This window comes from Etheostoma spectabile, chromosome 1 (assembly GCF_008692095.1).
Source record: "Etheostoma spectabile isolate EspeVRDwgs_2016 chromosome 1, UIUC_Espe_1.0, whole genome shotgun sequence".
Taxonomy (NCBI): Eukaryota; Metazoa; Chordata; class Actinopteri; order Perciformes; family Percidae; genus Etheostoma; species Etheostoma spectabile.
The window spans coordinates 12,175,158-12,191,088 of NC_045733.1; the positions used below are offsets into that span (position 1 = coordinate 12,175,158).

Genomic DNA, 15,931 nt, shown 5'->3' on the forward strand with positions numbered 1-15,931 from the left:
CAGTAAAAATGTGACTTACCTTTGTCTGAATTTCCACAAACTCAAATATTTATTTACTCTTTAATGGTTAGTCTATGCCGCGATGTTTTCGGCCGATGCTGGATGGTCCCATTTGTTGCCGTCGGTTCAGTATAGACGGGCCCGGAGACATCCGCATAAACTCGCGACGACCATCGCAGCTCGAAAGCAGCTCACTAGAATCGAGGCTAGCGCTAGCTTGTTAAAACCATGTAGACCAACAAACAGACGTCCAACGAAAAAAAGACTAAAATATCCACGAAAACTCGTTTACAGCGTAGCTATTGCATCGTCACCGCAAACTACGAACCTTCAACACTCCATTTGTGCAACGGTAAGCTTGCATGGGTCAACATAAACCATCAAAAGATCATATTTTGTTTCGGTTTAATCCTCTCCGCCAACCCATTCGAGCGGTTTTCGTGCGGCCTTTGACTTCAGTGTATGGATGATAGGGACGGAAACGCGTCAGGAATGAAAGGAGCTTCCTGATTGGCCATGGCGCTGTAGGCGGATACCGTTTTTGCACAAGATGAAACAGACGCCATTTTGGATCTACCCGCATCCTGTTTTCGCTTCAGAACAACACAAGCAGGGCTCCAACGTGGCTGTTTGCAGTGCACAGTTTCAAACGCAATGGAGACCACACTCCATTATAAAGTTGGAGACCAAGAAAAGGAAATGGAGTACAGACATTGGGTGCACTCGTTTTCTACATTACTAGAAACCTTAAAGTGTGTTTATTCCGACTCGTCGTTTGTGCATTTAGATTTCCTGTGTTATTTAAAATGCAAATGTTGATGTTGCTTGCTCTGGAGGAAAGTACTAGAACTGTTGGGTCCTTGTAAATTCTGGAGTATGGTCTAGACCTGCTCTATCTGTAAAGTGTCTTGAGATAACTATTGTTATGAATTGATACTATAAATTAAATTGAATTGAATTGATGTGTGTACTGCGAAACGTAATATTACGCTGCATAGTTGCAAACGTTTTCTGAAGCTTCGAAGGCATCCACACAAACTATAAATTATATGCCGGTAATGGCTAATTCCCTTCTCATAAATGTATAAGCACAGGTATCAGTGTTCACAATATATTGTGACGCTTAATAAAATGTAAGCTTTGTTTTCGATGGTTTGTTAAGTAATGATAACATTTGTTCGGGTCAGAAGAGACAGAGCTGGCAGTGGCAATTGAGCGGGACGTGCAGATAGACAAAATCTAACGCACCCATGGTCGAAATAGCATGCGATCGGATGAAACGAAGGTTCCCATTGGCTCACAGAAAACTTCTATACTCTTATTGGTTTTTGTAATATGTCACTCAAACAGACATGTACACGTCGCTTCCCACGACATTGGTACTTTACAACAGTGATAAGGGATACGGGGTCGTCGTTTGCCTTACTCTATTTACTTTGGAACGATTTTATGATTATATGCCGCAGACTCTTGGCACATTGTTCCATGATCTCCAAACGGAATTGTTTTTCCAAGTTGGATCTAACAACAAACTGTTTTGAGATGTATATTCATTTTTGCAGGACAGTGGTCTTGTGAATCCAGAGCTTTACGCTATATAATAGCGCACTCTGTTGGACTGCTCGAGTGTCAACACACTTGGGGGGAAATACTTTCGGTACTTTTCTAGAGGTTTCAGAGAATAATCTGAACTGAAAACGGAATCATTTGAGGCGGTGAATACTAGTATTTTTTACTATTCGCATTACTGCTGTTACCTTGACAAAAAAGCAATCAAAGGAAGTTGTTCTACCGGGGAAAACTATTGCATTATATTTTTCGTCAACTCATTTTTTTTTATAGACCTTTGGTATGATTGTAATGAATTCATATTACGTTATTGTAGTTTTAATTTATTTTATGGCCAATTTTAAGAGCGGGTAAGCATAACAGATTACTCGTATCTGTCCATTCAGGACAAGATTCAGTTGCTTACTTTATTGCCACTTAGTTGTTAGGAAATTGCCTCATCTGCATATAGATAATATGCAATGTTCCATGCGTTTTTAATACTCAATTACATAAGACAGGGACACAGTATCCATTAAGACCGGGTCCGTGTACGTTTTGATAGTTTGTTTTTCCGTTTGAACCACAAAACAAAATAACGAGAAAACCACTTTTTTTTTATTTTGTCGTTTCAAACCAAAAACAAAGAAAAGCTAAAAAGAGCCGTTCTCCCGTTTTGGTTTCTGAATCCAAAACCGAAAAACGACTAAACCAAATTCAAATAACGATCCGGTCCGATTTTTTTTTCTTTTCTTTTTTTAATTCCTATTTTCATTTCTCCGTTTGAGGATCTACTTTAAAAGAAAGACAGGTGGGCAAATTGACCCGGAAGTAATAGTAAATATAGCCTATAAATACAAGTCAAGCTTTTAGAACGGTCATAATATGCAGCGTTATACCAGAGTAGCTAACGTTAGAAGACATGCTTATATGAACCTGGACCGAAGGAAATATGTCACCAACAGTAGTTTACTACAGTGATTTAAAATCGTGCTCATCCACATACAACACCAGCCATGTTTGAGCGCATTGGTAATATAGTTATAGTTGGTAATATAGGTTAACCTAAGAAACAAAAAACTATTCGCGCGGAACCAGGGTCATTGCAACCTATTGCGACATAAATTACATATTTTTCTATAATAGCATTTAAGTTTGTAAAAACCGACCCCAGTACAACTTCCCGACCCCCGTAGCTGTTTGGACAGCGGACTGACAGCGGTTGAATGAATATATATATATATATTTTTTTTTCTTTTTTGTGGTTGAATGAATACTTGTCAACGTGAATTCCCACGTGACGTCATGCGTAGGCCTAATAAGGTTAACGTTACTAACGAGGGAGCGTGGGATTCCGCTGTGCTGCCATCAAAGTACCAGCCCCTTTCGTCTTTGCCATTCGATTGACACCCTCACAAAACTTGTGTTGGTCCTCAAATATAATTGTATTAAAGTCAAATTATCCTAATGCATCATATCTATTTTCAAAAACCCCAAGGACACACTAAATGTTCGCTCACGTTATACTGTGTGAATAGAAATGTATTGAACAGGATAGTTAGGTATTAGTAATTGTAGTTTGTTAATAATACAATCAAAAACGACATAATTGAAGGTTCTCAGTCATCCATGTAACGTCAGTTACCCAACAAGGTTAAAATCAAGGGCAGTTCAAAACGATTACAAAAACAGACCAGTAGGTTTCACACTATGCCTGCTGTGTGAGAGCTGTCACATGGAGATAATAGAAATTAAGTTTTATGTTCTGTAATTTTGGAAAGCTAAACACTTTCCATTATTTTCATTATAACTGTGCTTTCACAAATCACGTGTCTTAGCCCTGCTGCTTAAGGCATCAGCCTACTCACCAAAATGAGCTCTTTCTCCTCATAATGTTTGATTGGCTGATTTACATGTGCGCTATTATACTGCGTGAACAGTTTTAGGAGTTGACTGTAACACTCACAAATTTAAAAACATGTCTCACATATTGCCTATAGTCCATTACGGTGGAAACCACATTAAATATTAATTTAATTATATAATATAGGGCTAACAGTATCTGTACACACAATAAGTTAACCTATATTACCAACTGTACTGAACCAAACAATGCGCTCATTACGTGGCTGGTGATGTGTACGTGAATAGCCACAATCTTAAATCACTGTAATAAACTACAGTTTCTAACAGGTTTCTTTCGCACGTTAGTGCTGCATAATATGACAGTTCTAAAAGCTTGGCTTTTATTTACATAGGCTATATTTACTGTTACTTTAGGGTCACTTTGCCCACCTGTCTTTCTTTTAATGTAGATCTTCAAACGGAGAAATGAAAATTGGAATATAAAAAAAAACTGGATCTGCGCAGCGCAGTGACTGTGTGTCCATTATTGTAGTACACGTGTGGATTTTCCTTGCTGTATCGTGCGCCTATTAGCTCGAAAAAAGGGCAAAATTTAGCAGCATAAACATAGTACGTGAGACATGGATGTATTAAGAGAACTGGAACTTGCAGCGCGTTAATCGCATTTTATATGACCTGCGCAAACGACTGCGCAGCGAGTAGGTCCTTGAAGAACAACAAGAAAGGTTAAAGTTAAAAGTTCGAAGCAAAGATGTTTTGGCAGGCTACGAGATGTGTAAAGCAAAACTATTCAATATTTATCACGGATTAAACATAGTCTCTAAAGTAATAATAATTAGAAAATAAATATAGAATCAAGTTTACAGGAAAAAAACGTATGGTTTTTTGCGTTCTTTTCCCTGCGCAGGAAGTCCGGGAGTGGATAGTTGCAGTGTTGATTTGGAGCTGACATCTTTGCTCGGCTGCACGTAATACGTCCGTGGGCTGGCTGCACGGTTGGATAACATAGCAAGCTAGCTCTTAGCGAAGTTGGGGGTAAACAAACGTCTTAGAACAGACAATTTCGACCTAATACAAAACTAAAAGCTATGGCATTGCAGTTGTTGAGTTAATATACAGCACGCATTGATAACAGACACTATGTCGACGACGTTGTTGCTGTTGTTGCAGAAACATCGCACTGGTCTTTGTAGAAAATACAGCACAGGTTTATTGTGGACACTGTCAAGGCGAAACTCTCATATATTAACAAACCAACCAAGATCCGGCGATAGTGGTAAAAATGTGCTGCATAGATGCGCAAATGTTAGAAAGATGCTTCTTTCAAAATCAGAACGGACACTTACAAGTGAGCCACAGAAACTCCTTCATGTAAGTCAAAATAAATCCTTAACATATGTCTTATGAGTGTTTTTTTCTTTTCTTCTTTTTTCTCTTTCTCCAATACATCCCATGTTTGGCTTGTATTCATGGTTGGTAGTGGTAATATGCGAGTTAAAAAAAATGCCACCGTTACTATGTAACAATCAGTCTGTGTAGTAGCCTATGATCCCTAGCCTTAGTAAAATGTATTTACTAAATAGAGTCAGCTGTCTCACTGCGCTTGAAATTAAGTTGGCAGTACCACCAGGCGAGGTCTGAAGTGTGATTAAACTTCTACTGTAAAAGGCCTTTGATGTGAAATTAGATCATTGTTCACTGCTTCTACTTAGTTGCATATGCATTGTATTGTGGTTAAGTTTGTATGCATGTGCAAACGACACTACAATCATTTGTACTTCCCTGTCGAGTTTTCTAAATATGTCCTAATGTCTCCATTCTAGAGTCTCCTCCATAGACCATTGGGTCCTGGCATGGTGGGAATTAGCAAAGAGTTAATCAGAAACAACCTGCTGAGGAACCCTGTTGGTTTGGTAAATCTATTAGGTAAACACACAGTTCATTTAGTACTTACATACTTATGATCTTAAATTTTACTAACTTACTTATAACTACTAATGAGGAAAACCACTTAAATTCTAGGGGCACTAAACCTCTTCAGTACATCTCAATCTAAACAAGAGAAAAATAAAAGTGATGGACCAAAGGGAAAAACTCCAGAGGAAGAAGAAGGTAAGTGACACATTGTTTTAGCTGCCTGGCTGTTCAATAAGCGCCCCAAATCTGCTTGGGATCTTACTTTTTTTTCTAATATCCTTTTCATTGTCTCCCTCCACAATCTGCCTCACCTCTCAGAGGAGAAGAAACGTCGCGAGCAGGAGGACCAGATGTATCGGGAGCGTCTGCGGACCCTCTTCATCATAGCGCTCATCATGAGCCTGCTAAACTCCATTAATACCAGTGGTGGTAACATCTCTTGGAATGACTTTGTCAATGAGATGTTGGCCAAAGGAGAGGTGTCACGTGTGCAGGTTGTCCCTGAGAGCGACATTGTGGAAATCTACCTTCATCCCGGAGCAGTTATTTTTGGAAGACCTGTATGTTGTGCAGGATTGAATGCAAACACACAATCAGAATCAGCACCTTTACAGCAGACGTGCATGCTAACCTCTCATTTCTTGCCATTTATCTCGCTTTGCAGAGGCTGGCGCTTATGTACAGAATGCAGGTTGCCAACATTGACAAATTTGAAGAGAAGCTGAGAGCTGCTGAAGAAGAGCTGCATATTGATGCAAAGGACAGGATACAAGTGTCCTACAAACGCACTGGATTCTTTGGGAAGTAAGAACATGACCTTTGTTTTAAAGAAATCTATTTATTTATATTTGATGGATTGCTGTCTCCATATACAGTAAAAGCATGTGTCAACCACAAAAAAGATCAGTTAACTTGTCATATGTGTTTTTATTATTAGTAGGTTCATAAATTAACTGTAATATTCTAAAGGCTTGTAAAAATAGGTGTTTGTGACTGTTATATCTATTTAAACAGTTAGTTTGGTCAAATTGGCAAAAGCTCAAATGTTTAAGGTCTTGAATCTGATTATCGCCTATGTATTTTTTTAAGACTTAATGGAATGTTGTTTCATGTGTTCACATTGCAGTGCAGTCTATGCTCTGGGGATGGCTGCTATTGGCGTGGCTATTCTCTGGTATATCTTCCGACTAGCAGGCATGGGGGGCAGAGAAGGCGGTTTCAGTGCTTTTGTGAGTGAAACCACATAAGCAAATTGACATGTGTACATTTAAGTTCTTATTGTGTTGTGTTCCATTGATTTGACTAGTGCGTTTATTGCATATTACTATGAACAGAATCAGCTGAAGATGGCCAAGTTCACCATTGTGGACAGCAAGTCGGGTAAAGGTGTAAGTTTTAAAGATGTCGCAGGCATGCACGAAGCTAAGATGGAAGTAAAAGAATTTGTCGACTACCTCAAGGTAAGGAAGCTGACTCCCAGTAATATATGTTGGTCCTGTATAGTACTTTTGTCATTTGTTTTATTGTAAAGCACCCATTGAATATTCAATCCCCGTTAATAATCTAAGGATGAGGTGAATCTGATAGATGATTTATACCAGCCTTTGCTACAATATCTACTGGACAAACAGAAGTTCTTTGTATCTACCATCAAAATCTCGCATGAGAAAAACTTTAATTTTCCTACTGCAGTCTATTACTTACTTACCATTTTGATGGTATCTGTTGTCAGAATCCAGAACGATACCTCCAGCTGGGAGCTAAAGTTCCTAAGGGTGCGTTGCTGCTTGGGCCTCCAGGCTGTGGGAAGACCCTGCTGGCTAAGGCTGTGGCCACTGAGGCCCAGGTGCCCTTTCTGGCTATTGCTGGCTCTGAGTTTGTGGAGGTCATTGGAGGTATGTAAAGACAGCAGCAGCAATTAATATGGCATATATCAAAATAATGCTGAATTTCAAAATGAGTGTGTGTGTGTGTGTGTATATATATACACAGTATATATATATCTCTATCTATCATTGGTTATGATATATTGTGATATAGATTAAATGTCTGTTCCTGTAAGTAAGTAAGTAAGTAAGTAAGTAAGTAAGTAAAATGTATTTGTATAGCACAGCACCTTTCACAGATAAAAAAAAATCACAAAGGGCGTCACAACAAAATATAATACAGTTCAACAAATTAAAATGCAAGAACGAACGTAGAGATGAAGGTTGTGTTATAGTGCAGGGATATTCTGTAATTTATCCAAGAAATCAGACTTTTCTGGATGTATAAGAGGAATGCCCTTGTTTTCTTGGTCATCATATACACAATAATAATGATTGTTTGCGTAAATATATCGTCTTCATACTGTCACACCAGAGATATCAAAGTATTGGTAAAACAGATATTGTGATATTTGATTTTGTTGTTCAGCCTTTATGTGGCAGACTTATTAAAAGATTCATTTCTGAAGACCGATTAGATGCTGTATGTTACTCCTCAGTTTTGACTTCTATTGTGCGTAGGCCTGGGTGCTGCCAGGGTAAGGAGTCTGTTCAAGGAGGCTCGAGGCCGAGCACCCTGCATCGTCTACATCGATGAGATTGATGCTGTGGGAAAGAAGCGCTCCACCAACATGTCAGGTTTCTCCAACACTGAAGAGGAGCAGACCCTCAACCAGCTGCTGGTAGAAATGGATGGTGAGTAAGATGTGGGATTTCAAAGCAGTTTGTTGTCATCATAGGCAGACCTTTTTGACAGAACAACGAAACATTTCTTCTTCTTTTGCAGGAATGGGAACGAAAGACCACGTCATTGTCCTTGCTTCCACTAACAGAGCGGATATCTTGGACAATGCTCTCATGAGACCAGGCAGACTTGACAGGCACATTTTTATAGATCTGCCCACACTCCAGGTAGTCATAAACATTTAAATTAACCTTAATTTAGTTGTGATATAAACACGGTCCTTACAAAGGAAATTTAGGGAAAGTCCTCAAGCAGCCTCTTTGCTGCTTGCAAGTTGGTATCCTATTAGGCTCTTTCCTTATACGTTTTCAGGCAAACAATCGTAACAGTAGGTCAACTAAGCCATGTTAATTGTGTCAGTGGTAGTAGTAGACAACTTTCAGTTGAATCTAGTTTCTTATTTTTCCTTGTCTCTCAGGAGAGGAAGGAGATCTATGAGCAACATCTAAAGATCTTAAAGCTAACCCAACCAGCTGATTTCTACTCCCTGCGTCTGGCCGAGCTCACCCCGGGCTTCAGTGGTATGTACATATTTAGTGTTTTGTCCTCATGTAAATCTATGAACATCTGTGGCCATAACAAAACAATGGCCTGCCTCTATGAATAAACATAAGCTCTTGATCAACAAACGTGAAACATCTTTGGACGTCACAACACTGCTGATGTTTACTGACGTGTCATTCCCGTATGGTCATTAAATATGTTGCCAACTCACTTTGTCTCTGCAGGTGCAGACATTGCCAACATTTGTAACGAAGCGGCCCTGCATGCTGCCAGAGAAGGACACAAGTCCATTGATACCTTCAACTTTGAGTATGCAGTGGAGAGAGTAATAGCAGGTACAATGATGCAAACACTATATTGTCGGAAAACTACAAATTTCACATCTCAGTTGCCACTGGCAAAGTCTGACGTGTGTGTGTGTGTGTGTGTGCTTCAGGGAGTGCAAAGAAGAGCAAGATCCTGTGTAAAGAGGAGCAGAGGGTGGTCGCCTTCCATGAGTCTGGGCATGCCTTAGTGGGATGGCTTCTTGAACACACAGAGGCAGTGCTAAAGGTAACACACTCCTGCATGTTTCTTCCTTTATGTATTGTAGGCTTTTTTTGCGTGGCCTAATTGATGCTTGTACTTTATAATTGTATTGGAGAGGAGAGATTCAAAATTCTAATAAAATTTAGTCTGACACCATATCTAAATAAAACACTTTTCATTGTGCCCAAATACCTCATTATCATCAGTCTTTGCTCCTCTTTATTGACGTGGTTCTGGGAATTATAGATGCAGAACTGTTAATTTTTCAATGTTGAGCAACTGATCCTGGGTGTTTTTCCCTTTCTCTGCTGGTGTGCCTTGTCTATTATTTGTTGCATTGGACTTTCTAGCATGTGTCAAAGCCAGATGGACCAGGACATCAGACTGGTGTAATATTTGTAGCACTCAGTTAACAATGTGACAGTGTGTGATTGTTATTGATTTCCAGATGGGCCTCCAACAATCCCAGTTTCAGTGCATGTATGAATGAGTAGAGCCAGGTTATGCTGATGACCAGCTAGTGCCAAAGACTAAAATAAATGACTCAAAAAATGTTAGAGCAACGTGGATGAACACATTGAAAGGCCTTAAAAACAATCCTAAAACAATTATTTGAAGGAAATTAAGATAAATTCACTTTAACAGCTCGTGTTGAAATCACTTACAGAGTGGTGTGTTTTTCAGGTTTCCATTGCCCCGCGAACTAACGCAGCCCTGGGATTTGCCCAGATGTTACCTCGTGAACAGTTTCTGTTCACCAAGGAGCAGCTGTTTGAGCGGATGTGTATGGCTCTGGGAGGAAGAGCTGCCGAGGCGATCACCTTTAACAAGGTTACAACAGGTACACTCCATTATTGGATGTTCACATGCATGTCACATTCTTCCAGTGGATGCTTCTATCCTGCTGATTGCTTTCAAATAACTTCCTCATAGCATTCTACTTAGATTCCTCACCCTTTCTTAATCTTACCAAATTATTTTTTCGTATTACTTCTGATGTAAAGTGAGATTGTTTACTAATAAGAGGAATCCATTACAATATTTTGAAATTGTTGTTTATAATACTCGTATTTCAGTTATTTCTTCTCTTACTAAAATGTAGTCTTAAAGGCCGACTCTTACTGCAAATCTTTGCTCATTTTGATAAATGAATAAAAATGATTTTTTTCTTCTGATTAACACTCAACTCTGAATAGGATTTTCAGCCAAGTATCTCAAAAGTAAACAGCTGAACATCCAAATACAAACACTTTACTCTACAATGTGTACTATAACTTTGCACCCAGTTAAAAAAAATTGAAGAATCCTCACTCTGTCCCGCAGGAGCTCAGGATGACTTGCGTAAGGTGACACGTGTGGCCTACTCCATGGTGAAGCAGTACGGCATGTGTGACAGTGTCGGCCAGGTCTCATTTCCAGACAATGAGCCGCAAGGTGCCGTTGGACGCCGTCCTTTCAGCCAGGGCCTGCAGCAACAGATGGACCACGTGGGTTATAAAATTGGATTAGTTCTCCGTTAGTCCACATTAGCAATCTGTGAAATGTGGACATCATTTTTTTTTCTCATTTCCTTGCACAAACATTTGATCAGGTGTTTTGAAATAGGACTACTTCTCATCTCCTTGCTAACCTTAACTAGAACACTAAATGGTGTTTCATGCCATTAATTAAATATAGATTTGACATTAACAGCACTTGTTCCTTCAGGAAGCAAAGATGTTGATAGCCCGTGCTTACAGGCACACAGAGAAGCTGCTACAGGACAACAGAGACAAGCTGACACTGGTCAGTTGTTCCTTTCTTTGATCTTACGTTTTGTGTGTTTAGACAGTAACTTTTTGTTAACATTGAGCCTTGTACTTCTGTACTACTTTTAGTTTTGTGTTCAATTGTAATAAGTCACACCTTGTTGGGGTCTGTCCTTCCAGTTGGCCAATGCGCTGTTAGAACGAGAGGTGGTGAACTACAGTGACATTGAAGCCTTGCTCGGTCCACCCCCCCACGGACCCAAGAAGATGATCGTCCCGCAAAGCTGGTTGGAGGCTGAGAGGGACAAACAAGACACAGGAGAAGACGAACCTCAACCTCCCCCCCGTAAACACAGAGACGAGGACGTGAATCAACAGCTGGTCTGAAATCAAAATTATTCTCCAACTGTTGCGTTTAGTGGGGGTCATCAGGCACCGTGTGAACATTTTAAAGCCTTTAATTGATTCCTCACTTTGAAGCTTTATATGCCTGAAAGTAAAATCAAACGTTTCCATGCAGACAGTTAGCTGACACATTTAGATAATGTGAAACAGGCCTAAACAAGCCAGTGCAACTTTGATTATTTTTGGAGGAATTCATAATTTCTCATGCACAGCCCATTATGCCTTGGAAGCACTCAAAATAAATCTATTTAAACAAGATGTCTCTAGTCTGAAGTGCATATAGTCTAGAAGAGCCCTCATCAACAGTTACTGTATGTGCAATCAACAATTAAATGCTCTGTCTTAGAAGTCCCAAACACCGTACGAATATCTGAAACTAACGTGGCGTCACTTTTATGCAAACATACTGCAGCATATACAGGTTTGGATTTAAGTTTTACTTTTGAGAATTTATTTCAAATCTGCAAAAGCACCTGCTAGCCATTTGTATCTCAAGTAATTCTGTCTCGAAAAGTTGAATTTAGGGGTGAATATTCTACTTGGAGATGACATGCAACAAATATATTTGTATTCATTTAAGAGACTCACATCGACACAAAGTCTGCATTATTGTGTTTGGTTTGCAAATGAGTTGCAGTAAAGAATTATAACCGATTGCTGTGGGCATTTATCCGTTAGAGTTTGTGCTCAAGTATTTACATTATTTTGACTTAAGGGTTAATGAGGAAACATTAAGGCCAAAATAAAACATCTGATTATTTAGCGGCAGATATTACTGTGAGACATACAGATTAAATAAGTGGAAGTAGGGTTTTCTTTGGAAGTCCTTGTGTTAATAGGGACTGTGTATATATTGTCCTAAAGATGGTGTTGTTGAATATTAAAAAGTTTTATTTACATAATTTGTGTAGCTCTTTTTGTAGTATATAGCCTGATGTAGTTAGTGGCGACAAGAGTGCATTCAGACCCCTTCACTTGTCACATTTTGTTATGTTACAGCCTTATGCTAAACATTTCCCTTAGCAATATACACACCCATATACCCCATAATGACAAAGAAAAAACAAGATTTTAGGATTTTTGCATATTAAAAAGAAAAAGGAAAAACAAACAAGTGCTCCAGCTCTGTCAGATTGGATGGCAACTGTTGGTGGAGAGCCATTTTCAGGTCTCTGTCTTTAAGCCAGTCCTGCGTTGTCTTGGCTCTGTGCTGGGTCATTGTCCTGTTGGACGGTGAACCGTCGTCCCAGGTTTTCCTAAAGGAAATTTCTGTACTTTCTCTGTTCAACTCTCTTCAGTCTCTCCCATCTTCACACAGGATCTCAGCCAGAGTGACCATCAGGTTCTTGGTCACCTCTCTTACTAAGGCCCTTCTCCCCACGATTGCTCAGTTTGGTCGTGCGTCCAGCTCTAGGAAGAGTCCTGGTTGTTACAAACTTCTTCCGTTTTAAGAATGATGGAGGCCACTGTGCTTCTGGCAACCTTCTATGCAACAGAATATTTGTAGCCTTCCCCCGCTCTGTGCCTGTCTCAGAGCCCTGCAGGCAGCTCCTTTGACCTCATGGCTTGGGTTTTGCTCTGAGATGTATTGTCAGCTGTGAGACTTTGTAGACAGGTGTTACCCTTTCCAAATCATGTCCAATCAGTTGAATTTACTACAGGTGGACTTCAATCAGGGCTTTGAAATATCTCAAAGATGATTAAGATAAGTGGAAGGCACCTATGCTAAATTTCAAGTGTCATAGCAAAGGGTCTTAATACTGAGGTTAGTGTTTTTTTTCTTTTTAATACATTTCAAAAATCTTCTAAAACCTTGTTTTTACTTTTACTGTTATTGTGAGATAATGAGTGTAGATTGGAAAAAAAATTGATTTTCAACGAAGGCTGTAACATAGCAAAGAGTAAAAATAGTGAAGGGTTCAGAATACTTCCTGAATGCAATGTATAAATATGCATGTATGAAGTATGAAGGTCTTCTTTAATGAACAATACACACACAAAATATTTACATTTATTCTGTAGATGCCGGTAAAGTCAAAATTATATATATATATATATATATATATATATATATGTGTAAAATGTCATTCAAAGTCAGTTTGATTACAGAATATAGTGGTACAGTTTGTTTTGTTGAGTGATATTGTTTTCCATAAACATGAACACATACTGGAATGGTGGATTTGTGATCAAAAAAGAAAAACAAACAAAATCAATATCAAAGCAAATTTACCTTATAAAAGAATCACTTATATATAAAAAAGAAATATATGACAATTTTGTTTAACATCTCAGACTCATTGTATGCATCATTACGGAGCAATCCACGTCTGAGGATAAACAAAACCAGACACGGACCATCATTTAAACCTTCTGTTTGCCTTGAAGCATGCACAGCTCCGTGCCTCATGGCTGATCATGTCAACTTGCAATTTTACTTTCATCTGCTTTTCCCGAGCTAACCACAAAACTTTGCAATGAGCCATTATGTCAGAAGTGTCCAAATGATCTTCCATAAAATCTAAGGCACATTAGATTAAAGGCCAATGTTTTTCTATAGCATTTATTTTTCCATGGCACACTTTACATCTCGTCCTGGACTAAAATCTTTTCAAATGTGTCCAGAAGAAAAACACCAGAGCTGGGATCTGGGTCCCTAACTGGTGGTGAAGCACACAGGTCTTCTCTCTGTTTCCACCTTAACGTGGGTCATACATGTTGGCCAGTTTTTGAAAGCGTGGTCCCCAGTTGTTGAGGTAGTCATAGTCTTGGTCTTCATCAGAGCTGCCTGAAGCAATGGAGCTGAGACTGCCTGCCAGTGAGCCCTCGCCCTCATAGTCATAGATCAGGGCTGTGTCGTACGGAGGCACGTTAGGATCGTTGTCTGCAGCCTCCAGGCCCTGAGGGAAGACAAATTACAAGGTTTTTAAGTTGACATGGGTAAAGCAAATTTCCTGGGAAGGCTGTTCTTATTGTAAATAGACATAATCACAAAGGCTTTATACAACCTTTGTTACATATGCAACCGTTTTTTTTTGCCTCAGAGTACAAGTATATTCACATATATGGCAGAAGAGTTTGACTTGCTGTATAGCTGGAAAAATAAGCCTTTAGTGTCTTTCTAAACTGATTATCATTGAAAATATAGGCATCTTTTATTGTTACAGATCTAAACAAAGCTTTAACAGCATTGGAAAACATGCAAACCCTAGATTTAAATATTCTGTGTTACTGTCTATCAGGCCTGTTGAGAACTTTGAGAGTCATAGTAAATTCCTCTTTTGTATTTGGAATTTTAACGGTGTGTAAACCCTTGAATATAACTGTAGGTTATGGCCCGTGCCTTTAGAATTCAATTTTTATGAAATTTATGAGATAAAAGTAGAAGGCTCTTACATCATTGATGTAGTCCTCAATGTCAGTGGGATCCGCTGGAGGCCTCCGTGGGTAGGTAGGTGAGGGCAGGTTATGCGGGGCATCCTTCCTGAGGGGCTGCTTGCCTCGGGGAACACCAGACCCAGGATAGTAGGACCCGGGGGTTGAAGGTGCATCATGGGGATTCCACAGCAGGTCAATGTTAAAGGCATTCTGCAAGGTGAGAGGAAGAAGCTACAGATTGACTCTGCATTTAATTTAAGAATACAGTGATAATATGTTTAAACTGGATCACAGGCTCGCTCACTCGTGACTCACTTGACTTGTGAACTGTGCAGCAGCCTTACCTCATCCTCCTCACCCCCGCCTTGCTCATCATAGTTAAAAACGTTGTCACGGATGTCATCTTCTGATTCCCCGACAAGCAGACCGGTTCCTTTCTTGATGCGGTGGCGTCTCCCACAGGAGGTCACGGCCACAGCCAGGAGGAGCAGCACTGCAATCAAATGGAGGGAACCCATGAAATGTTACCTGATAAGTGTGTATCTGGTTATTAGGGCTGTGACTAACGATTCTTTTTATTATCGACTGCCATCGATCTGCCAATATATCATTTAGTAAATAAATATAAAATCTTGGAAAATAGTGAAAAAGGTCTGTCCTGGTGTTTCACAGGCCAAATTCCCATCCACAAAAGTCTTGTTTTGTCCAAACAACAATCAATAACCTTAACATATTTAATTTCAAATAAGATTTAAAAAAAATGTAAAAAAAACAAAATATTTTCATATTTGACATGTTGAAAACTATTTTCTATTAGAATTCACCATTTGTATTTTTTGCTTTAAAAATTACATAAACACTTAATTGATTATCAAAATAGTTTTTCTGTCAATTGACTAAGTGTTACAGCTCTATCTTTTTTGTTTTTAACTTAAATGACACTCATGAAATGTTCGTGATTATTTGTATGCTGAACTTTAAAAAAACATCTTCATTAGTCATCTATTTCAATTTGAAATATCTTAAAGTAGGGTCATGCTTTCTTTATTCTTGTTGCAAAACCCATAATTTTATGGTTCAAGATGAGACTTACGCAGTAGGAGTGCAATACTGGCCATGATGATGATGAGAGCGATGAAGCCGATTCCCACACTGGAGCCTAGGACAGCAACCGCCTCCGACTTACAATCTCCAAAGGAGTCACAGAGACACACGGTGACATTGACCTGAGCATAAGTGCTCAGAACTGGGTTGCCAGAGTCTGACACAAACACCATGACCACATACTCTCCTGCCTCCAGCTCTAT

At 39.3% G+C, this 15,931-nt stretch overlaps 3 protein-coding genes across 5 annotated transcripts in view; 1 reads left to right on the plus strand and 2 right to left on the minus strand.

The window, feature by feature from the left end:
* Positions 1-466, minus strand: part of ankrd11 (ankyrin repeat domain 11) — a 117,894-nt gene extending 117,428 nt beyond the window's left edge. For both annotated transcript variants that reach the window (XM_032518243.1, XM_032518223.1), the window contains exon 1: positions 20-466. The gene's annotated coding sequence lies outside the window, so the exon portion shown is untranslated. The remainder of the gene's footprint in view (positions 1-19) is intronic.
* Positions 467-4,105: 3,639 nt separating this feature from the next.
* spg7 (SPG7 matrix AAA peptidase subunit, paraplegin) lies at positions 4,106-12,146 on the plus strand. Of its 2 annotated transcripts, XR_004331964.1 has the most exons (18): positions 4,106-4,785; positions 5,238-5,340; positions 5,437-5,526; positions 5,650-5,891; positions 5,996-6,135; positions 6,458-6,560; positions 6,666-6,791; positions 7,064-7,226; positions 7,839-8,012; positions 8,104-8,228; positions 8,480-8,582; positions 8,790-8,900; positions 9,002-9,117; positions 9,778-9,934; positions 10,417-10,580; positions 10,801-10,878; positions 11,022-11,561; positions 11,596-12,146. XR_004331964.1 is itself a non-coding variant. In XM_032515759.1 (17 exons), the coding sequence occupies exons 1-17, from the start codon at positions 4,555-4,557 to the stop codon at positions 11,226-11,228; spliced, it is 2,433 nt and encodes an 810-aa protein (XP_032371650.1). In that variant the 5' UTR covers positions 4,106-4,554; the 3' UTR covers positions 11,229-12,146. The 2 variants fall into 2 exon arrangements, 1 of the variants encoding a protein (XP_032371650.1); XM_032515759.1 differs by having other exon boundaries at positions 11,022-12,146.
* A 1,713-nt stretch (positions 12,147-13,859) lies between these two features.
* cdh15 (cadherin 15, type 1, M-cadherin (myotubule)) overlaps positions 13,860-15,931 on the minus strand; it is a 16,492-nt gene continuing 14,420 nt past the window's right edge. The window contains exons 11-14 of the mRNA XM_032515777.1: positions 15,718-15,931; positions 14,969-15,117; positions 14,643-14,834; positions 13,860-14,146 (exon numbers count right to left, since the gene is read on the minus strand). The exon at positions 15,718-15,931 is cut by the window's right edge and continues 26 nt beyond it. Coding sequence (XP_032371668.1) covers positions 13,946-14,146; positions 14,643-14,834; positions 14,969-15,117; positions 15,718-15,931 — 756 coding nt within the window. The 3' untranslated portion in view covers positions 13,860-13,945. The remainder of the gene's footprint in view (positions 14,147-14,642; positions 14,835-14,968; positions 15,118-15,717) is intronic.